The 24,603-nt window shown below is 38.6% G+C and overlaps 1 protein-coding gene across 1 annotated transcript in view; it reads right to left on the bottom strand.

The window, feature by feature from the left end:
* Positions 1-24,603, bottom strand: part of LOC107584326 (tRNA dimethylallyltransferase, mitochondrial-like) — a 100,872-nt gene that overhangs the window by 43,521 nt on the left and 32,748 nt on the right. Inside the window, exons 2-3 of the mRNA XM_016270903.1 lie at positions 9,552-9,692; positions 2,093-2,214 (exon numbers count right to left, since the gene is read on the bottom strand). Coding sequence (XP_016126389.1) covers positions 2,093-2,214; positions 9,552-9,692 — 263 coding nt within the window. The remainder of the gene's footprint in view (positions 1-2,092; positions 2,215-9,551; positions 9,693-24,603) is intronic.

Genomic DNA, 24,603 nt, shown 5'->3' with positions numbered 1-24,603 from the left:
CGTTTCTCTATTAACAGTAAAGCTGTGGCTTTAATTCCTTTAGAAACAATTATGTTACCAGCTCCTTGTTGAGAAAGATAATGTTCTTGAGCGATAAAGCTATTTAGTTGATAAAACTGTGAGGCAGCGCTAAAAAGTTTGTTCCTGAATGTCTGAGTTCGGCCACAATGTGATCTGTGTGTGTGACTGAACTTAACATCAAACTGCTTCTGTTTCACACAAATGCTGGCACAGACGTGCATGTTCAGCTAGAGTCGCTTTGAACTCGTGCATCTTCGGAAGCGGAGCTGCACAGAAAGTTACAAAAAATGTTGTGCAAACCACCACGCGAAACGAAGTCGCGCGCACTCAAAGCGAACTTGCGGACGCGTCGAGTATAAATAAGCCTTGAGCGTGTGTGTGCGTTAGATACAGTGAAGACAGCGCGTTAATTTAGAAAGTCTTTTATTTTATTTATTTTTTAATTGTAGAGTGTTAATTTGTGCAATGATAAATTAGAATGAGTACATTACAATATACATTTATTAGAACAAGTACATTATTATTTATGGGCTTAAAAACAAGATGCAAACAATCAGAATATTGTACCTGGTGGGGAGTGCACAATGTAAACATGAAACATATGCCATTACCTATATTGTACGGTGGTACAGTTATGGAGCCCCTTCATAATGCAGAGGTCAACTGCCTGCTCTGCCAATAGTTAGAAATGGCACTATAGTATGCAGTGTTTCATAAACAGCTGTTTTTCTAAATTCTGCTGAGGTGACATTCAGTGCAGTCATGTATCGTGATACGTATCGTACCGTGACTTTGCTGGCGATACACAGCCCTAATATACACCTAGGATGCCTCGGGGGTGAGTAAAACGCAGCCTAATTTTCATTTTTGGGTGAACTAACCCTTTAAGAATTATTTTGAAGTCAAATTTTTATTTTTTTTTTTAAAGCCATTGAAGTCTCTTATGCTGATCAAGGCTGCATTTATTTGGTCAAAAATACAGTAAAACCGTAATATTGTGAAATTTTATTACAATTAAAATAACCATTTTCTATTTGAATATATTTTAAAGTGTAATTTATTCCTGTGAAGGCAGAGCTGAATTTTCAGCATTATTACTCCAGTCTTCAGTGTCACATGATCCTTCAAAAATCATTACAATATGCTGATTTGCTTCTCGAGAAACAGTTCTTATTAGTGTCAATTTTGAAAACAGTTGTGCTGCTTAATAAAAACAGCATTTATTTGAAACTGAAATCTTCTCTTGCAATGTAAAAATCATTACTGTCACATTTGATCAATTTAACATCCTTTCCGCACAAGTATTAACAAAAATAAATAAATAAATCACTGGCCCAAAACCTTTGATCATTAGTGTAAATGTGATGCTATACAATGTGTGTACAAAATCAATCAATAAAAATAAAATTTCTGTCCACCGTTTTAAAGCAGCAGGACAGTCAAATAATTTAATGAAAAAAAAGTGAAACCATGCAAAAACCACAATTCAATTAAATTAATTTAAATATGAACTTAATCTGATGTATAACAAATAATTGCCCTCTGTTGTGCTCCGTCTGGTTGACGGTCAATTATGTCTATTAAGTTTAACAGCAACTCACATTTACAAGCTTTTTTGTGAAATAGAAAAGCTCTCAAGAGCTTGAATTTGAAACACTTCACATCTGCAAATATATATCATATAAAACTTATGCACTGGGAAAAGTATTCTGAGAGCACAAGCAATCTGTCAAAGCATCAACCAGCTCAGATGAAACTACATACTTCTTCAGTTCTTTAAATAGTTTAATGGTATTCTGGTGAATTATGTCGAACTTCTCCAATCAGTTCGTTAAAATCCCATCCTTTTTTACAATTGACTGCAAGTTGAAGTCTATATCTGCCTCCATGCAATCAACCAATACACAGTTCCCACACAATTTATTTTTTCCTTTATCGATAATGTGTCTCACTTGTATGTTACAATACAGAAGAAAAGATCTGTCGCTACTTTCGTTTCATTGTCACTTCTAAATGCTGCCCATGTAAGCAGCTCACTAGATTTTGGAAAAGAGCAATTGTTTATACTCATAAAACATTAAAATTCACATTTACCCCAGTGTCGATGAGCACTTTCCATAAAATGGACTCAATGTAGTAGTTTGTGCCTCCAACAATGATGGGCAGCTTTTTCCGACGATGCATATCCTCTATGTATGATATTAAGGAAGTCAAAACTCCCAGACAAAGGAATTCATTTTTCAAATTAATAACTGTATAGTTACAAGCAATAAAAAAAATTATGCACACTGATCATACATGTGAAACCAAAGTGCTCCACTGCTACAGTGCTTGACTGAAATACAATATCATATTCCTAGATCTATAGCCACTCAAACAATAATGCACGTAATGTCCAGGCCTGGTGCTGTGAGAGGACAGCGGGTTCAACATGACTGCTGGGATTCTGCTATAGATTGTAATAAACGGCATCAAAGGCTGCTTCCATAGAGCATTTCGATAACTGCTTCAATAAGAGAAGGCGCATCAGCACACATCAAACACATACTCCCGGACACACTTCCATGTCACATGCATCAAAATCAAAGTAGCCTGGACACACGCTGTCCACCCCACCCACATTAGGCTGTGATCCCTCGGGAGGGAGGTGGAGAAAATGAAAGAGAGGAAAAGAGAAGAGCAAGAAGCCGGAAAGGGGTGGGGACGAGATTGCGAGAGAGTATTTAAGCATTTCTGAATGGTTATGAGAGAAGATTGAGGAAAAACTAGATTAACAACAAGATTCTCTAATATCCTATCTTGATTATTGATTTTGTAAGAGAAATTACACAACGTGCTTTCTAGTAGTTATGACTGTTCTTCAGTGTGGAAGCGAGACTAGAAAGCTCATCACCCGCCACACCTTATTTCTTGTGCATGAGCGTCTGAGGTGTCTGCGGCAGCGCTCCTCCAGACACAGTGAGAGCCGCCCCACCTCCTCACAGCATCTCCCTCAGCTATTAATATCATCCTCATCTCTCAGCAAACATCTGCAGCAGGCGGGCGGGGAAAACGAGGACAGCGACACGTCTCGCTCTCCGTCTCTGGTATATGCATTTCCAGTTATGCCCTTGCATTTACTGAAAGAGCATGCCGAGGGAGTACAACCCAGCGCCCACTCATAAAATGCCACAGCCATTCATGTGGCTCGCTGGGAAATGCCACATTCCACAAAAGACGAGAAATTAAAAGATTGGGATTTGCATTCAAACAAGGCACAGTCTCACAAAAGCAGTGTCACTGATGTCAGGGAGGCGATGACATTTTAAAAAGAACAATTATTCAGAATGATCATTAAGAAGTTTGCAGATGATATCTTAAAAGGCTGAGTAATAGCCCATTAATTTCATCTGCAGAGACAAAATATAAAGCATTTATATTTAGAAGGGCCTGTCAACTAAATTAATCTCTGCAGCTGTTAATTATGGGGAGTATAGATTGGGCAAAAGTGGCCGACTAGTCACCCAGTTAACTAGTCACAAGGTTCCAGACTATGGAGGAGACTAGTGCTGAAACGATTCCTCGAATACCTTGAGTAACTCGAACACAAAAACGAGGTTGCCGAGGCTTCGTTTAGTCCATTTACTGTAACTACACACGGAACACCATGTTTCCCCATGGACTATTATTACCAGAGCCGATCATCCCAATACGCAAAATACGCAAGCTGCGTAGGGCCCCCGAAACACCAGGGGGCCCCCTTGCTCTCAAAGATGATTTAATTTTAGTTTCGTTTTTTAATTTGGCCAGCGGTTATGAAAACATGAATGATCATTGATTGCGCTATCGGCCTTTCTACGTAAAACCAGTCAAATCATGTAATGTGAATGTCGTACAGTCTTGCTCGAGACTAAAAAATAGGGATGCACCGATACCACTTTTTTCAGAACGAGTCCAATACGATATTTTCATTTTTGGTACTCGCCGATACAGTTACCTGTATTTTCACAGCATTTGTAATTATTTTTTTTAAATATTGGGAACAGAAACAAAATAATAGTAATAATAATAATAATATTATGAATCATGTTAGTTGGCTTCATTTAGTAAATAGATATTACCTTCAGTTATTTCCACACTTAATTATACCTGTTAAAATGTATTGTATAAGCTTTTGTTACTTTCACTGTTCATTTTAATGGCGCATTAGAGCTGCTCCATTGCAGCAGCTCAATACTGTAATCACAAAACGTTTTCCTAAAATAATGCAGGGAACCACATTATACGAGTGTACGCGTACTATTTTGGTGATGTAATTTGCATCACGCGCAGTGTACACGGACCCTCGCGTACGAGTAAAAACCGGAGTATACTTTGGCCTTAAAGCAAGCTAAACATACGCAGCGCGCACACGTTTGTATTGGTGCAGAATGAGAGAGACACTTTCAGCCTAGCGCATTTCACCCAGTCTGCTAGTTTCACTTCTGCTTTAAATAAACTTATCCACATATCTACCTCACTATGTGGTAATATTTGCATAATGCGGTGAAAGAGTGCAAGCGAGCGAGCGAGCGAGAGAGAGAGAGAGAGAGAGAGGGGTGTGCGTGTGTTTGTGCGTGCGCGAGCGAGCGAGAGAGAGAGAGAGAGAGAGAGCGGTAAAAAAGCATCATATGACCCCTTTAAAATAAATGCTGTTTATAGTGAATGCCCCTATAATTTTTATTTGTTTTATATTTACGATTTAGTTTTAATCCAAATGCATGCTCTAATGGAGCGAACAGCAATTAAGATCATGCAACAGAAGTGCGCACTCTCGGACTCTCTCTCTCCTTACCGTCAAATAACTTTAGTAACTTGTGCATTGTTTTACTTACTTGCTTTTGACATATCCGTCCGAACTACAAACTTTCCAGTGATATCTGTGAGATATTCACTCGACAAGCTCGCGCATCTGTGCAGCCGCGCGCTCTGTTTATCAGCTCGGGCACATCCGCTATACAGGCGTGAATATTGAATGTTTAACATTATATCAATTACTTGCACGTACTTCATAGACATCCTTAACCTCTAATAACTCCATTCTACTCTCTGTTGTTCTGTTTTCAGTGTTTTTTTTCTGGACACAGCTCTATTCACATGCTGTTTGGTATCGGCTTTTGGTATCGGGACATTTTTACGAGTATGAGTACGGGTACAGGAGCATAGTATCGGGCCCGATACCGATACCAGTACGAGTTGAAAGCATACCGAGCCGCGGAAGAGACACTGTTTCTCAAGCGCTTTCCGTGAGTGCGATTCGAGACTAAGTGAAACATGGACAAATGCGTTTCATTCATTCGTTCATAACCACTCATACCCCACTCCAACGCCCCCTCTGGCGATACAATTTTGCATAGGGCCCCCAGAAGTCTAGGATCGGCACTGATTATTACTGACACACAACCCAATAAACGCTGGACCATAGACTGTAAAAAAAGCGCTGGACATATTTAAGACCGTAAATCAATATGGTGGCTAGTTATGATGTCCCTTCGTTAGCTATGTTTTGTGAAAGACTAAGCACCATTCATGTTGTCTCATTCTCTCTCTGTGACACACACACACACACACACACACTCCCCATACAGTTATGCATAAAAATACCAGAAAGAAATGTAGTCAATATAACACGAAGAGTGCCAGTTTTCACCTCTAAAAATCAGCATGATTACAAATGTGATACTGAATGTATGCAACAGTTCGATAAACAAGAAATGAATATTAAGAGACTTGTGTTTTAGACACCATATTGCCTGTTTTTGCTCTATTTGGCCAACAAAAAAATTATTCCAAACAAAGCCACAGCACTGTTCTGCGTCTCTGAGCAGCATAACAGTTTTTCGTTCCTGAATGAATCAACCGTTTAAACGATTCGGTCCAATCACAATGACTCACTTATTAACAGTGACTTATTACCAGTGGTTTTATTTTCACATTTAAAGCATCTTTTCATTTTTAGAATAATTGCAAATATCAGTATTCAATGTTTTATGTTTAAAATAACAATATTATTTATGCATTTGTAACTGCAGGTTAAACGCATTCATGTCCCTCTGAGCTGAATTAAACCGTGTGTAAATGGGCCTACATCTAAATGCCTCTTCAGGTAGAGCTTCTGTGTTTCCTCTGCATTACAAAGATGAATTTTGATACTGATATCATTTGTTTGGTAACAGCCCAAATGTCTTATTATTCTAAATGACTGATTAAATGTAAGAATTTGACTCAAAAGATGATGCACACTTTTAGAAAAAAGGCTTTATAAAGGTAAAAATGCCCATAAAATGTAAAAATCTATTTAAACTTATTGGAACAGATTAATGTTTATAACTGCTGTGAACTGACCAGCACACAGAATATGAAGGATATCAAAACCAAATGCAATGTTTAGGTATTGTTATTATTTTTATTACTATTATTTTGATTTATGCCTTAGTTTTAGGTTGCAATGTTTACCTTTTTAAAGTAATGTGAAATAGATTTGTATTTTTATTTATTTATATATATATATATATATATATATATATATAATTGATATATTTGTATTTGCATTTTGAATGTAATTTGGCAATTAAATGCATTAAATGGGTTTAGTTTTCACAGTTATTAATATTAACAGAATAATCATAAAATTACTCGCTGTTCAGTAAGGGAGTCGATTGTAAAGTCAATTACAGCCCTGAATGCTTAACTGACCATGATTCAAATAGCTAAAGACCCATTCACACAGAGAAAGATAACTATAACAATAACTATATAGTAAAGGTGGGCGGATATACCGATAGACACGATTAACCATTAGAAATTGGTCAACTGAGAGATTTTGAACTTTCGTCTCTATTGCGGTTACATGCTCACGTGATGCTGCTGTGCTACGTGGTCATGAAAACATACCATCTGAATGCATTTTTAAGCATTGCGGTTTAAAAACAAGTGATTTTAAGCAGTTGAAAAGCAATCAGCTGCATAAGAGAACTCATTTTGACTCAATTTCAACTCTTTAACGCTGTCTGAGAGATGCGCACACATGAAGACGGTGCTCATAGAGTGTGGGAGTATTTAATTTTTGCCGCTTTAAAGACCTGGAACAGTTAAATACACACACTTGTATGTGTCAAAATGGCAATCTTTGCAAGTATCCTTGTAAACACAGTAATTTAGGTCTTAAGTGAAAACAAACAGCTGGAAAAGAAAACGTGTAACAATATATTAGATCCGGGCAGCTCTTAAAGTAATAGCAGTCTAATATTCCTGCTGTCTCTCATTCTAGTAACAAAAGAGAGAAAATCTCTCACTGCTCTTGACTAAATCACTTTCGCAACTTTAATAAAAATAAATACACATTTAATTTACACAGTGAAGAATATGCAGTGTTTTTATTCAATTACTTTATACAAGATATGTAGCATTTCTTATTTGTTCTACTGAAGTTTTGCATTCTATTGATTGTAATTAGTTTCTTATTCTTAATCGCTGACTGCTTACTTGTCTTCAGTGAGCTTGAGTTGTTGTTGTTTTTTTAATTTAGGCAAGCATTAGTTTTTGTGATATTGACACTGACAAGAATTATGAAATTTCTATGGAATCAAATTTTGGTATCAAAGGCCTTATTTAAAGCAAAAATAAATAGTTAATTAGTTAATGAATAGTATATAAATTAATAATAAATAGTTAGTTAGTAATATATAATGTAATATTTAGATATAGTTACCGTCCTTAGAGTGAACAAACCTTCATCACAAGCGAATTTTGAAAAAACTGTGTGAATCTTGTGACTGACTCATTAAAAAAAAACAGTTTATAAGAGTCACTTGCTCATGAATCAAGCACAGACATAGAAAAATGCCTTAAATAATTTAATTTCACTATGAGGGGTCGGACATTTCAGAAAGGATATGAGAGACAGAGCCTTGTTCCTGAAGTCCACCACAGTGTATCCACTAACCAATGGATCCACAAAGCTGCTCATGTGATGGCGACACTGGGCTTGCTCCTCCTCTGTAACCTTATTGGTGATGATGTCCAGCCCTTTGTAAACCTGCAGTGAGAAACCAACGAGATCATATAAACAATGAAGCAGCAAGAAGAAATTGATGTACAGTAAAGTATGGAGGAATGTAGTAAAGGTTGCATGCTTCATACACATTACTGTTTTCGCTTGGTTCATCATGACATGATAACTACATGAAACTTTAAAGAGAATCCTTTCAAAAACTGTCCAGTGAGACAGGCAAAACAGGTCACAATCACTTTTTCGCTCTGTCCTACATAATTGTGTCCTACTATTGTCATGATTCTTCATGAGGATTGTAGTGTTTGTGTGACTATTGTGTAGCAGCAGAAAGACATTTGTGAGCACCTCAACAGAAAGATCTATTATCTTTGATGGACCTCTGGACCTCAATTGGATTCCAGTATATGAATGAACAAGAACCAGCTCTGAATTTTCAAGCCTTGTTTTGTGGCATCAGTCTATCAGTCTACACCACAAAGTGTTGTGGTCATTCAAGGAACTTGTCAGGGGTGTCAGCAGGGTTTCAAAATCAAGGGCATGCGTGCACCGCCATGGCTAAATTCAGAACAGTGTACCGCAACTCCTCTGCCCTTGCGTGCCGATTTCGGCAAGTTAGGAAGAAATGCTACTGAATTATTGAGATATTTTCCCTTGTGCTCTCCACAGGACATCCCTGCCAGCGAAATCATGGTGAGGTGAATGGGGAGAACAGCATATGAGGAGAGACAGGAATTCAGTCCATTTTCTCCAGAGCAGAATGGTAAACACTAATAAAGGGGCGCGATTAAAACATGCAGAAGGTCTTAATCGCCTCAGAACTTGGCATGGTACTGCTGTTCTGTTTTTTACTGCCCAAGTAGAACGCCTGCTTTTTAGAGCCAGCCCTCTTGAACGCAATATTTCGAATTTACAGGCTTCTAACTCTGTGAAAACTTGGAATCAATAACAGCTGTTTTTCGATCTTGAAATAAAACTAAAACACAGAGTTGGGTCACTAAGCTTGTTAAGACAGACTAACAAAGAAGGGAGTTTACCAACAACCACATAAACTTTCATAAATGCGGAGCCGGAGTACAAAACGCAACATTTTTGGTCACTGTAACTCTGTTGCTAAAAACAATGTGGTGAAACTAAAGTTAGTTTTTGTGATATTGACACTGACAAGAATTATGAAATTTCTATGGAATCAAATTTTGGTATCAAAGGCCTTATTTAAAGCAAAAATAAATAGTTAATTAGTTAATGAATAGTATATAAATTAATAATAAATAGTTAGTTAGTAATATATAATGTAATATTTAGATATAGTTACCGTCCTTAGAGTGAACAAACCTTCATCACAAGCGAATTTTGAAAAAACTGTGTGAATCTTGTGACTGACTCATTAAAAAAAAACAGTTTATAAGAGTCACTTGCTCATGAATCAAGCACAGACATAGAAAAATGCCTTAAATAATTTAATTTCACTATGAGGGGTCGGACATTTCAGAAAGGATATGAGAGACAGAGCCTTGTTCCTGAAGTCCACCACAGTGTATCCACTAACCAATGGATCCACAAAGCTGCTCATGTGATGGCGACACTGGGCTTGCTCCTCCTCTGTAACCTTATTGGTGATGATGTCCAGCCCTTTGTAAACCTGCAGTGAGAAACCAACGAGATCATATAAACAATGAAGCAGCAAGAAGAAATTGATGTACAGTAAAGTATGGAGGAATGTAGTAAAGGTTGCATGCTTCATACACATTACTGTTTTCGCTTGGTTCATCATGACATGATAACTACATGAAACTTTAAAGAGAATCCTTTCAAAAACTGTCCAGTGAGACAGGCAAAACAGGTCACAATCACTTTTTCGCTCTGTCCTACATAATTGTGTCCTACTATTGTCATGATTCTTCATGAGGATTGTAGTGTTTGTGTGACTATTGTGTAGCAGCAGAAAGACATTTGTGAGCACCTCAACAGAAAGATCTATTATCTTTGATGGACCTCAATGAAAACATTGGATTCCAGTATATGAATGAACAAGAACCAGCTCTGAATTTTCAAGCCTTGTTTTGTGGCATCAGTCTATAAGTAGACACCACAAAGTGTTGTGGTCATTCAAGGAACTTGTCAGGGGTGTCAGCAGGGTTTCAAAATCAAGGGCATGCGTGCACCGCCATGGCTAAATTCAGAACAGTGTACCGCAACTCCTCTGCCCTTGCGTGCCGATTTCGGCAAGTTAGGAAGAAATGCTACTGAATTATTGAGATATTTTCCCTTGTGCTCTCCACAGGACATCCCTGCCAGCGAAATCATGGTGAGGTGAATGGGGAGAACAGCATATGAGGAGAGACAGGAATTCAGTCCATTTTCTCCAGAGCAGAATGGTAAACACTAATAAAGGGGCGCGATTAAAACATGCAGAAGGTCTTAATCGCCTCAGAACTTGGCATGGTACTGCTGTTCTGTTTTTTACTGCCCAAGTAGAACGCCTGCTTTTTAGAGCCAGCCCTCTTGAACGCAATATTTCGAATTTACAGGCTTCTAACTCTGTGAAAACTTGGAATCAATAACAGCTGTTTTTCGATCTTGAAATAAAACTAAAACACAGAGTTGGGTCACTAAGCTTGTTAAGACAGACTAACAAAGAAGGGAGTTTACCAACAACCACATAAACTTTCATAAATGCGGAGCCGGAGTACAAAACGCAACATTTTTGGTCACTGTAACTCTGTTGCTAAAAACAATGTGGTGAAACTAAAGTTCATCAGGTCAGGACAAGTTGCTGAATACGTTTATATGTAAACGTGGGTGTTCATTTGTTAATTTGCCTTGCTATTTTCCATAAACCGCCTGAAAGGACAATCATTCGCTTCAAATCCTCATGAGTTACCTAAAAAGAGCATTTTAAGACCACTAGAAAACTGAATGTTGAGACTGCAGATACTCAGCTAATAATGTAGCATTATGAGGGATCGATACAGCAAATCACATGGCCTGAGAGACCAGCATGCCGGGAGCTCCACAGCTCTGTAGCGAGGGCATTTCAGGTCAGGTGTCAGACAAACAAATGAGGATGGTGACAAGTTCTACAGATGGTGGAAACAGCACCTGATATGGTGGGTAGATCTTTAAAATGTTAATTAAAAAAAGACAGAAAAGAACGATAATTGTGCTAACTGACACAGAAGAAAATAAATTGTTGAATTAAGTCATTATTTTTGTTTTCTTCGTGCACAAAAAGTATTCTCGTAGCTTCATAAAATTAAGGTTGAACTGATGTCGCGTGAACTATTTTAACGATGTCCCTACTACGTTTCGTGGCCTTGAACGTGTCGGTTGCGTTGCTGTCTATGGAGGGTCAGAAAGCTCTCAGATTTAATCAAAAATATCTTAATTTGTGTTCTGAAGATGAACGAAGATCTTACAGGTTTGGAAACGACATGAGGGTGAGTAATTAATGACAGAATTTTCATTTTTGGGTGAATTATCCCTCTTATGTAAAGTATCAACAGAGATGAGAGATAGATGAAAATCTACCCCAAAGTGACATTTTAACAGTAGGTAGACCGAGTTGGGATCTTAACAGATATCTTCTTGCTTTCAGCAAAACATGTCAAATGTTTAGTATGAATATGCACCAAATTAAATGGTTTCAGAATGTAATTTTAACATGATTGAAACTGCAGTTAACACGAGAGTGAAACCAATCGGTTTGATTCAGTTTTGTCTATTGCCTCATTTAAGTGGCTCTGACTGTATATGATCACCACGTTTTTCACAACTTGAATTGTACTCCAATTTCCCACATTATTTTCTACAGTAGGAAATATAATTGCATACAAAAATAATACTGACAGGGACCTAAAGTCTAGTTGCAATAAAGAGGTGTGTGTTAAGGTGTGATTAAAGAATCGCAATATACTTTCAGGATGCAACACGTTCCATCAAGGTTAGATCTGAGAGAAAAACCATTGAGTTTGACCACTGAAATTCCACATAACTAAAAACCAAGAAACCTTGCAGCTACCACAGAAAAAAAAAATTGCATGTGTTCTTCTGTTCTTCCGAGAGGTTGTATAGGGCCCCTAGCATGTATGAGCTACCCTCCAGGAAAAGACTAAAATGACATAAAAGAAACCAGAAATAGGAGGTGGGGGGGGGGCATGTGTGTGGCAAAGTATGACAGAAGGCCCTGTGAATGCAGAGCCTGGTCATTTAATGAGGACAACTAGTCCACAGAGGGGGAGATTGAAAGAGAAGAGTGGAAACAGGAACAGAACAAATGTGGACTCCTTATTTCACATCCACAATTTCCAATTGTAAAAAAGACAATAACAGCATTTATGAGGTAGTAACAGTTGCGGCAGGGTGAGAGAATCCAAGAGCTCAGCATACACAAGAACCGAGCAAGAGACGGCCGACACAGTGATCACAAGCCCGTGTGTCGACCACAGCCCAACGGGGTGGGGACTATTTTTCTTTGTGTGAGACTGTGTGAATGAGTGTGTGTATATATGAGACCCAAAGAAAGAGAAAGACAAAGCAAAGGGAAAAGGGGGTGAATGAGCAAAAAGGGTGTAGTGAATCCAGTGACCCAAACCACAAACACTCAGACGAGTCCCCAGACAATGGCTTTAGTGTTGTTGAGCTATTAGAGCCGGCCACGGCTGATCCACACAGCACCTCAGGCCACGCACGAGACAGCTGCTCCCCACTATTCATACAGGAGGAGGGCCATCGAGTGGGAGGAACGGAGAGAAGTGACAGTACAGCCAACAGCAAGTTGGCAATTGACTAAATATCAAACAACATTTTTGATGATGATAAAAGCTGGAATCCAGAATCACATACTGTCTGAGTAAGTACCTCATTTGATGAACCTACACTGTGAACACTAAAAAATCAAAAGTAAGACAGATCACAATATGAGTATTTATGCACAAAAGACTGCCATTTAAATAAGTAGTTTACTTGTTCTGTATGTCTCTTTGTGTTTTCAGCGTCTGCTGTCTCACTACATGTGGACATGAATTTCATCTCCAGAGTTGCTCTGAGTGTCACTTCACCATTTCATCTGATACAAGACTGACATCATTTACTCAGAAAAACAAATTTTGTAAATGATTATACTGCAAAAGCTTTATGCATTCAATTGATTAGACATGCTTTTCCATTATTAAAACTGAATTGAACCATTAAAATCTAGATAAGTTCAAACAGAATTTGGGGGGAATAAAATGGAATTTGAGAAAAAATAAAACATTTCATAGGACCTTGACAGTGTAATAAATTGTTGTTAAAGTTTACGTTCTGAAGTAGTATGGCATCGGAGTACTTCATTCATTTTCTGAATAGTATGAATTTGAACATTTGGACTATTTTCACAATGTTTTTCTGCCAACTATACAGATGATATTCAAATGAAACAAAAGTCATCCATGTTGAACTGAATTTGTCTAAAAGCCCAAGAGGTAGTGATTTGTAATGCCTAATGAAATAATAAAATAAAATAAAATTGAACATTTGCGGAGACTATAAGCTAAGCTAGCAGTCTAATCGGCAAACAGTGTGCTGAGCTACTATGCAAAGCAGTTAAATACAAACTACCTAAATAAACAGAATGAGAAATCTACTTTGGTTATATAGTATCATATTGTAACATCTCATATACAAGACAAGTAAACAAAGTCTGGGATGCACCATGTTTCACCTGGTTTATCTTCTAGGTGAAAACTGTTAGCTCAAGCATTTAAGAAAGTAATAGCACACCTCTCCTCAACAAGAGGCTTTTAATTTGTACAAATCTATGACAAATTGATGGCAATGAGAATAAATGAGAAGCCTGCTTCTGTATTAGAGGTGGAAACTGCAAACTGAGTTTCTCCAACACTGTACCTCCCACTACACATCTGTAACGCCCCAATTGTGCAGTCATTCACGCTGCCCCACTCTCCTGCGTCTTTCCAAACCGTTCCTCCTCTCCTCCAGGAATGGCTCTGTGAAGCCAAGCTAATAAATCATTCACAATGTCGCTCTTTCCCCTCGCTTTAGCGCTCTCGTGCAGTCATCATTTGTGGAGGCTTTCTGAATCGCACCGCACTCAACACCCCACCCACAACTAACCAATTTCCACACATCGTTTTAGGCTTTTCTAGGACAGAACAGGGCACCAGAGGAGATGAGCAATGGAGAATAAATGAGAGATATCACTTCTATTTCTCACTTCAGTCTACACCAAGAGAACAGCGCGGGAGTTTAACTGGATATCAGGACGATCTTGAGCTCTGTCGATGTGTTGTGCTGCCAATCCTAGGCGGCCAGACAGACTGACACAATTGGATTTTCATTAATTCAGCTCTAATTGAATTTAGCTGCTGGTGTGTTTGGCAAAAGGGGGGGAAATGGTTCCTTCCAAAAGCATTTAGCGCCTGAGCAAACGCAGACAAACTGACTCGGCCCTTCAAAGCAAAAAAAGGCCACATTAACCCTTCCCTTGTCATCTACATCCTTAAATTAGGTTATAAATCATTTGGCAGATGTTTACACTAATAGTTCTGCCAAAAATGACAATTCTGTCATAATATAGTCATGTCTTTTCAAACCAGAATGCTGTTGATTTTTGGCTGTGGAACCCACAATTTTAAATTTTTTAAAGAATCAAGATTTTTTTTTCCATTATTTACTATTTGACGCCATGCCTTTATGGTGAACCTGATCACTAAGAACTTATGTTGAATTGAATATAAATACTACTAAAATAATACTGGTCACAATACATAATTCATTCTCACATATAGTTTTAAAATTAGATTAGGTACAAGGGAAATACATTTAAATGAAATTTATAATGCCAGGGTGAATTATTCGATTAAAAATAAATCTCATATCAATGCAAAATTAAAATCAATTAATCAATTGACAGATGAGGCACATTGTGGCAACTGTATGACTAAACCTCTGGGAATGGATTAATTTGCAAAGCAGCCTGATTGCAATAATTGTTGGGTATATTTACATGGCAAGGCCCCTGTTGGTAACCAGTGCTGTCCATGCAGCTTTCAGACAGCAGGTTCTGTCTGCTTTGAGGTCTGATCCATTAATCCAGCATGCAGGGAGATGTTAGTGCGAATAAGTGCTCAAACAGGTACAACACCTTATCAAAGAGCTCAGAAAAAAGCAGCAGAAATTAGACAAATGCTTCAAAAAGGACAGCGTCCAGCAGAGTATTCAAATCAGGTTGATAAATGATTCTCTTTGAATTACGGTCATCCCGTGAAACAGGAGAGCACAGGTAAGTCATTTGTCATGTGGGGAAAGTTAGTGGAAGAGAGAGGGACAGTCCATCAGCCTTTGAAAGAGTCTTCAAGTCAAGTCACCTTTATTGCCTTTATACAGATTGTCAAACAACTGTACAGCATTAATTAGGAAAATATTGTGTCAATAATGCAAAATGGTAATAGTAAACACTCAAGTTAAATGCAGTTTATCATTGAATTCAGTGATGTCATCATCCAGCTCAGTTCAGTTTAAATAGTATCTTTGCAATCATTTGCAATCAAGTCAACTATTTATGGGGAAACATCTGTAACTGGCTATCGTTTAATGAATTGTCACAAACTTGCTTGCTAGGAAATTGATGGCAATTTTCTTGCAAAAACAAATTTCAATCTGAACAAGAATTTCACCTATTACATTTTTTCCAAAAAAATTAGCAATGTTTCACGCAACATTTTTGTTTGAGGTTACAAGTACAGTTCGTGCAATGTGTTGTTTTATTGTGTACCTTGGACATGTTTAATTTGACTGATTAAGCCACTGAAGATTCTTTTTCTACGATTAGCCTTTGTTGCGTTTGCCTCGTTTTGTCTGGTTGACGTCGCAGTGCTGAAGTCCTGCTGTTTGGTCTCATGCCCTTCCATGACTTGAATGGCAGGCATCTAATCCCATGCAGCTGCCTGTGTGTGTGTGTGCGTGTGGACATGTTCTAGAGAGCCAGAGTGTCTAATTGAAACTCATTATTAATGAGGACAACTAGTCCACAGAGGGGGAGATTGAAAGAGAAGAGTGGAAACAGGAACAGAACAAATGTGGACTCCTTATTTCACATCCACAATTTCCAATTGTAAAAAAGACAATAACAGCATTTATGAGGTAGTAACAGTTGCGGCAGGGTGAGAGAATCCAAGAGCTCAGCATACACAAGAACCGAGCAAGAGACGGCCGACACAGTGATCACAAGCCCGTGTGTCGACCACAGCCCAACGGGGTGGGGACTATTTTTCTTTGTGTGAGACTGTGTGAATGAGTGTGTGTATATATGAGACCCAAAGAAAGAGAAAGACAAAGCAAAGGGAAAAGGGGGTGAATGAGCAAAAAGGGTGTAGTGAATCCAGTGACCCAAACCACAAACACTCAGACGAGTCCCCAGACAATGGCTTTAGTGTTGTTGAGCTATTAGAGCCGGCCACGGCTGATCCACACAGCACCTCAGGCCACGCACGAGACAGCTGCTCCCCACTATTCATACAGGAGGAGGGCCATCGAGTGGGAGGAACGGAGAGAAGTGACAGTACAGCCAACAGCAAGTTGGCAATTGACTAAATATCAAACAACATTTTTGATGATGATAAAAGCTGGAATCCAGAATCACATACTGTCTGAGTAAGTACCTCATTTGATGAACCTACACTGTGAACACTAAAAAATCAAAAGTAAGACAGATCACAATATGAGTATTTATGCACAAAAGACTGCCATTTAAATAAGTAGTTTACTTGTTCTGTATGTCTCTTTGTGTTTTCAGCGTCAGCTGTCTCACTACATGTGGACATGAATTTCATCTCCAGAGTTGCTCTGAGTGTCACTTCACCATTTCATCTGATACAAGACTGACATCATTTACTCAGAAAAACAAATTTTGTAAATGATTATACTGCAAAAGCTTTATGCATTCAATTGATTAGACATGCTTTTCCATTATTAAAACTGAATTGAACCATTAAAATCTAGATAAGTTCAAACAGAATTTGGGGGGAATAAAATGGAATTTGAGAAAAAATAAAACATTTCATAGGACCTTGACAGTGTAATAAATTGTTGTTAAAGTTTACGTTCTGAAGTAGTATGGCATCGGAGTACTTCATTCATTTTCTGAATAGTATGAATTTGAACATTTGGACTATTTTCACAATGTTTTTCTGCCAACTATACAGATGATATTCAAATGAAACAAAAGTCATCCATGTTGAACTGAATTTGTCTAAAAGCCCAAGAGGTAGTGATTTGTAATGCCTAATGAAATAATAAAATAAAATAAAATTGAACATTTGCGGAGACTATAAGCTAAGCTAGCAGTCTAATCGGCAAACAGTGTGCTGAGCTACTATGCAAAGCAGTTAAATACAAACTACCTAAATAAACAGAATGAGAAATCTACTTTGGTTATATAGTATCATATTGTAACATCTCATATACAAGACAAGTAAACAAAGTCTGGGATGCACCATGTTTCACCTGGTTTATCTTCTAGGTGAAAACTGTTAGCTCAAGCATTTAAGAAAGTAATAGCACACCTCTCCTCAACAAGAGGCTTTTAATTTGTACAAATCTATGACAAATTGATGGCAATGAGAATAAATGAGAAGCCTGCTTCTGTATTAGAGGTGGAAACTGCAAACTGAGTTTCTCCAACACTGTACCTCCCACTACACATCTGTAACGCCCCAATTGTGCAGTCATTCACGCTGCCCCACTCTCCTGCGTCTTTCCAAACCGTTCCTCCTCTCCTCCAGGAATGGCTCTGTGAAGCCAAGCTAATAAATCATTCACAATGTCGCTCTTTCCCCTCGCTTTAGCGCTCTCGTGCAGTCATCATTTGTGGAGGCTTTCTGAATCGCACCGCACTCAACACCCCACCCACAACTAACCAATTTCCACACATCGTTTTAGGCTTTTCTAGGACAGAACAGGGCACCAGAGGAGATGAGCAATGGAGAATAAATGAGAGATATCACTTCTATTTCTCACTTCAGTCTACACCAAGAGAACAGCGCGGGAGTTTAACTGGATATCAGGACGATCTTGAGCTCTGTCGATGTGTTGTGCTGCCAATCCTAGGCGGCCAGACAGACTGACACAATTGGATTTTCATTAATTCAGCTCTAATTGAATTTAGCTGCTGGTGTGTTTGGCAAAAGGGGGGGAAATGGTTCCTTCCAAAAGCATTTAGCGCCTGAGCAAACGCAGACAAACTGACTCGGCCCTTCAAAGCAAAAAAAGGCCACATTAACCCTTCCCTTGTCATCTACATCCTTAAATTAGGTTATAAATCATTTGGCAGATGTTTACACTAATAGTTCTGCCAAAAATGACAATTCTGTCATAATATAGTCATGTCTTTTCAAACCAGAATGCTGTTGATTTTTGGCTGTGGAACCCACAATTTTAAATTTTTTAAAGAATCAAGATTTTTTTTTCCATTATTTACTATTTGACGCCATGCCTTTATGGTGAACCTGATCACTAAGAACTTATGTTGAATTGAATATAAATACTACTAAAATAATACTGGTCACAATACATAATTCATTCTCACATATAGTTTTAAAATTAGATTAGGTACAAGGGAAATACATTTAAATGAAATTTATAATGCCAGGGTGAATTATTCGATTAAAAATAAATCTCATATCAATGCAAAATTAAAATCAATTAATCAATTGACAGATGAGGCACATTGTGGCAACTGTATGACTAAACCTCTGGGAATGGATTAATTTGCAAAGCAGCCTGATTGCAATAATTGTTGGGTATATTTACATGGCAAGGCCCCTGTTGGTAACCAGTGCTGTCCATGCAGCTTTCAGACAGCAGGTTCTGTCTGCTTTGAGGTCTGATCCATTAATCCAGCATGCAGGGAGATGTTAGTGCGAATAAGTGCTCAAACAGGTACAACACCTTATCAAAGAGCTCAGAAAAAAGCAGCAGAAATTAGACAAATGCTTCAAAAAGGACAGCGTCCAGCAGAGTATTCAAATCAGGTTGATAAATGATTCTCTTTGAATTACGGTCATCCCGTGAAACAGGAGAGCACAGGTAAGTCATTTGTCATGTGGGGAAAGTTAGTGGAAGAGAGAGGGACAGTCCATCAGCCTTTGAAAGAGTCTTCAAGTCAAGTCACCTTTATTGCCTTTATACAGATTGTCAAACAACTGTACAGCATTAATTAGGAAAATATTGTGTCAATAATGCAAAATGGTAATAGTAAACACTCAAGTTAAATGCAGTTTATCATTGAATTCAGTGATGTCATCATCCAGCTCAGTTCAGTTTAAATAGTATCTTTGCAATCATTTGCAATCAAGTCAACGATATCGCTAGAAATTAAGTGTCCCCAACTAAGCAAGCCAGAGGCGACAGCGGCAAGAAACCGAAACTCCATCGGTGACAGAATGGAGAAAAAACCTTGGGAGAAACCAGGCTCAGTTGGGGGGCCAGTTCTCCTCTGACCAGACGAAACCAGCAGTTCAATTCAATCAGGTGTGATGCTCCTCTACGTTTTCCGCTCTATGGACGTGTGCTCCGCTCAGTCGCTCTAACCGCACAAGCAAGCGCTCCGTTAATATTCCGCTCACGCTCACCGTGAACCAATTCCCGCTCAGATCCCGCTCCGACATAAAATTTCTCTAGTAGGCCTAATTGTTTACTGTTTGTAACGAAATTCTTGGATTATTGTCTAAAATTAAGCATGCTGATAAATAGCAATTATCATGTTTCAGAGCGAAATTCTTACATTCTTCTTAATTTTATTAATTGTAATGTATTAATTAAAGAAATAGGAGGTGGGGGGGGTGCATGTGTGTGGCAAAGTATGACAGAAGGCCCTGTGAATGCAGAGCCTGGTCATGTGGCTCTCATTTGGGGCCACGTTTCTTAAGTGCTGCAGGCATTAGCGGGTTTTGTTCCCTGCATCCGTTTGTTACCCTCTTTCATTAGGCTCCGTACCAGCCTCTCACTGATACAGAGCCCACCCTGCGCTCCAGGCTTCAAATGACCAGTGCGCCCCTTCCCCATGAGTTTATTTAATTTTTATTCGCTCTAGTAGTTTAATAGAAGGCATATTTAATCTGGCACAAATGCAGACGTGCCTGTGAGGGACAGAAGTTTGATGTGTCATGCTGGTGTATAACATGTTGTCAATCATTTTACAGATGAAACTGGAATATTTTGTCCACTGAAAATGTGTGGATAGTCATTTTAAATGTCAAAGTACAGCATATAAAGGACTGTTTTATGGGGAAACATCTGTAACTGGCTATCGTTTAATGAATTGTCACAAACTTGCTTGCTAGGAAATTTATGGCAATTTTCTTGCAAAAACAAATTTCAATCTGAACCAGAATTTCACCTATTACATTTTTTCCAAAAAAAATTAGCAATGTTTCACGCAACATTTTTGTTTGAGGTTACAAGTACAGTTCGTGCAATGTGTTGTTTTATTGTGTACCTTGGACATGTTTAATTTGACTGATTAAGCCACTGAAGATTATTTTTCTACGATTAGCCTTTGTTGCGTTTGCCTCGTTTTGTCTGGTTGACGTCGCAGTGCTGAAGTCCTGCTGTTTGGTCTCATGCCCTTCCATGACTTGAATGGCAGGCATCTAATCCCATGCAGCTGCCTATGTGTGTGTGCGTGTGTGTGTGCGTGGACATGTTCTAGAGAGCCAGAGTGTCTAATTGAAACTCATTATTAATGAGGACAACTAGTCCACAGAGGGGGAGATTGAAAGAGAAGAGTGGAAACAGGAACAGAACAAATGTGGACTCCTTATTTCACATCCACAATTTCCAATTGTAAAAAAGACAATAACAGCATTTATGAGGTAGTAACAGTTGCGGCAGGGTGAGAGAATCCAAGAGCTCAGCATACACAAGAACCGAGCAAGAGACGGCCGACACAGTGATCACAAGCCCGTGTGTCGACCACAGCCCAACGGGGTGGGGACTATTTTTCTTTGTGTGAGACTGTGTGAATGAGTGTGTGTATATATGAGACCCAAAGAAAGAGAAAGACAAAGCAAAGGGAAAAGGGGGTGAATGAGCAAAAAGGGTGTAGTGAATCCAGTGACCCAAACCACAAACACTCAGACGAGTCCCCAGACAATGGCTTTAGTGTTGTTGAGCTATTAGAGCCGGCCACGGCTGATCCACACAGCACCTCAGGCCACGCACGAGACAGCTGCTCCCCACTATTCATACAGGAGGAGGGCCATCGAGTGGGAGGAACGGAGAGAAGTGACAGTACAGCCAACAGCAAGTTGGCAATTGACTAAATATCAAACAACATTTTTGATGATGATAAAAGCTGGAATCCAGAATCACATACTGTCTGAGTAAGTACCTCATTTGATGAACCTACACTGTGAACACTAAAAAATCAAAAGTAAGACAGATCACAATATGAGTATTTATGCACAAAAGACTGCCATTTAAATAAGTAGTTTACTTGTTCTGTATGTCTCTTTGTGTTTTCAGCGTCAGCTGTCTCACTACATGTGGACATGAATTTCATCTCCAGAGTTGCTCTGAGTGTCACTTCACCATTTCATCTGATACAAGACTGACATCATTTACTCAGAAAAACAAATTTTGTAAATGATTATACTGCAAAAGCTTTATGCATTCAATTGATTAGACATGCTTTTCCATTATTAAAACTGAATTGAACCATTAAAATCTAGATAAGTTCAAACAGAATTTGGGGGGAATAAAATGGAATTTGAGAAAAAATAAAACATTTCATAGGACCTTGACAGTGTAATAAATTGTTGTTAAAGTTTACGTTCTGAAGTAGTATGGCATCGGAGTACTTCATTCATTTTCTGAATAGTATGAATTTGAACATTTGGACTATTTTCACAATGTTTTTCTGCCAACTATACAGATGATATTCAAATGAAACAAAAGTCATCCATGTTGAACTGAATTTGTCTAAAAGCCCAAGAGGTAGTGATTTGTAATGCCTAATGAAATAATAAAATAAAATAAAATTGAACATTTGCGGAGACTATAAGCTAAGCTAGCAGTCTAATCGGCAAACAGTGTGCTGAGCTACTATGCAAAGCAGTTAAATACAAACTACCTAAATAAACAGAATGAGAAATCTACTTTGGTTATATAGTATCATATTGTAACATCTCATATACAAGACAAGTAAACAAAGTCTGGGATGCACCATGTTTCACCTGGTTTATCTTCTAGGTGAAAACTGTTAGCTCAAGCATTTAAGAAAGTAATAGCACACCTCTCCTCAACAAGAGGCTTTTAATTTGTACAAATCTATGACAAATTGATGGCAATGAGAATAAATGAGAAGCCTGCTTCTGTATTAGAGGTGGAAACTGCAAACTGAGTTTCTCCAACACTGTACCTCCCACTACACATCTGTAACGCCCCAATTGTGCAGTCATTCACGCTGCCCCACTCTCCTGCGTCTTTCCAAACCGTTCCTCCTCTCCTCCAGGAATGGCTCTGTGAAGCCAAGCTAATAAATCATTCACAATGTCGCTCTTTCCCCTCGCTTTAGCGCTCTCGTGCAGTCATCATTTGTGGAGGCTTTCTGAATCGCACCGCACTCAACACCCCACCCACAACTAACCAATTTCCACACATCGTTTTAGGCTTTTCTAGGACAGAACAGGGCACCAGAGGAGATGAGCAATGGAGAATAAATGAGAGATATCACTTCTATTTCTCACTTCAGTCTACACCAAGAGAACAGCGCGGGAGTTTAACTGGATATCAGGACGATCTTGAGCTCTGTCGATGTGTTGTGCTGCCAATCCTAGGCGGCCAGACAGACTGACACAATTGGATTTTCATTAATTCAGCTCTAATTGAATTTAGCTGCTGGTGTGTTTGGCAAAAGGGGGGGAAATGGTTCCTTCCAAAAGCATTTAGCGCCTGAGCAAACGCAGACAAACTGACTCGGCCCTTCAAAGCAAAAAAAGGCCACATTAACCCTTCCCTTGTCATCTACATCCTTAAATTAGGTTATAAATCATTTGGCAGATGTTTACACTAATAGTTCTGCCAAAAATGACAATTCTGTCATAATATAGTCATGTCTTTTCAAACCAGAATGCTGTTGATTTTTGGCTGTGGAACCCACAATTTTAAATTTTTTAAAGAATCAAGATTTTTTTTTCCATTATTTACTATTTGACGCCATGCCTTTATGGTGAACCTGATCACTAAGAACTTATGTTGAATTGAATATAAATACTACTAAAATAATACTGGTCACAATACATAATTCATTCTCACATATAGTTTTAAAATTAGATTAGGTACAAGGGAAATACATTTAAATGAAATTTATAATGCCAGGGTGAATTATTCGATTAAAAATAAATCTCATATCAATGCAAAATTAAAATCAATTAATCAATTGACAGATGAGGCACATTGTGGCAACTGTATGACTAAACCTCTGGGAATGGATTAATTTGCAAAGCAGCCTGATTGCAATAATTGTTGGGTATATTTACATGGCAAGGCCCCTGTTGGTAACCAGTGCTGTCCATGCAGCTTTCAGACAGCAGGTTCTGTCTGCTTTGAGGTCTGATCCATTAATCCAGCATGCAGGGAGATGTTAGTGCGAATAAGTGCTCAAACAGGTACAACACCTTATCAAAGAGCTCAGAAAAAAGCAGCAGAAATTAGACAAATGCTTCAAAAAGGACAGCGTCCAGCAGAGTATTCAAATCAGGTTGATAAATGATTCTCTTTGAATTACGGTCATCCCGTGAAACAGGAGAGCACAGGTAAGTCATTTGTCATGTGGGGAAAGTTAGTGGAAGAGAGAGGGACAGTCCATCAGCCTTTGAAAGAGTCTTCAAGTCAAGTCACCTTTATTGCCTTTATACAGATTGTCAAACAACTGTACAGCATTAATTAGGAAAATATTGTGTCAATAATGCAAAATGGTAATAGTAAACACTCAAGTTAAATGCAGTTTATCATTGAATTCAGTGATGTCATCATCCAGCTCAGTTCAGTTTAAATAGTATCTTTGCAATCATTTGCAATCAAGTCAACGATATCGCTAGAAATTAAGTGTCCCCAACTAAGCAAGCCAGAGGCGACAGCGGCAAGAAACCGAAACTCCATCGGTGACAGAATGGAGAAAAAACCTTGGGAGAAACCAGGCTCAGTTGGGGGGCCAGTTCTCCTCTGACCAGACGAAACCAGCAGTTCAATTCAATCAGGTGTGATGCTCCTCTACGTTTTCCGCTCTATGGACGTGTGCTCCGCTCAGTCGCTCTAACCGCACAAGCAAGCGCTCCGTTAATATTCCGCTCACGCTCACCGTGAACCAATTCCCGCTCAGATCCCGCTCCGACATAAAATTTCTCTAGTAGGCCTAATTGTTTACTGTTTGTAACGAAATTCTTGGATTATTGTCTAAAATTAAGCATGCTGATAAATAGCAATTATCATGTTTCAGAGCGAAATTCTTACATTCTTCTTAATTTTATTAATTGTAATGTATTAATTAA

Source organism: Sinocyclocheilus grahami, unplaced genomic scaffold (assembly GCF_001515645.1).
Source record: "Sinocyclocheilus grahami isolate Dianchi unplaced genomic scaffold, SAMN03320097.WGS_v1.1 scaffold58.1, whole genome shotgun sequence".
Classification (NCBI taxonomy): Eukaryota; Metazoa; Chordata; class Actinopteri; order Cypriniformes; family Cyprinidae; genus Sinocyclocheilus; species Sinocyclocheilus grahami.
This window is presented reverse-complemented; position numbering and strand designations above follow the sequence as displayed.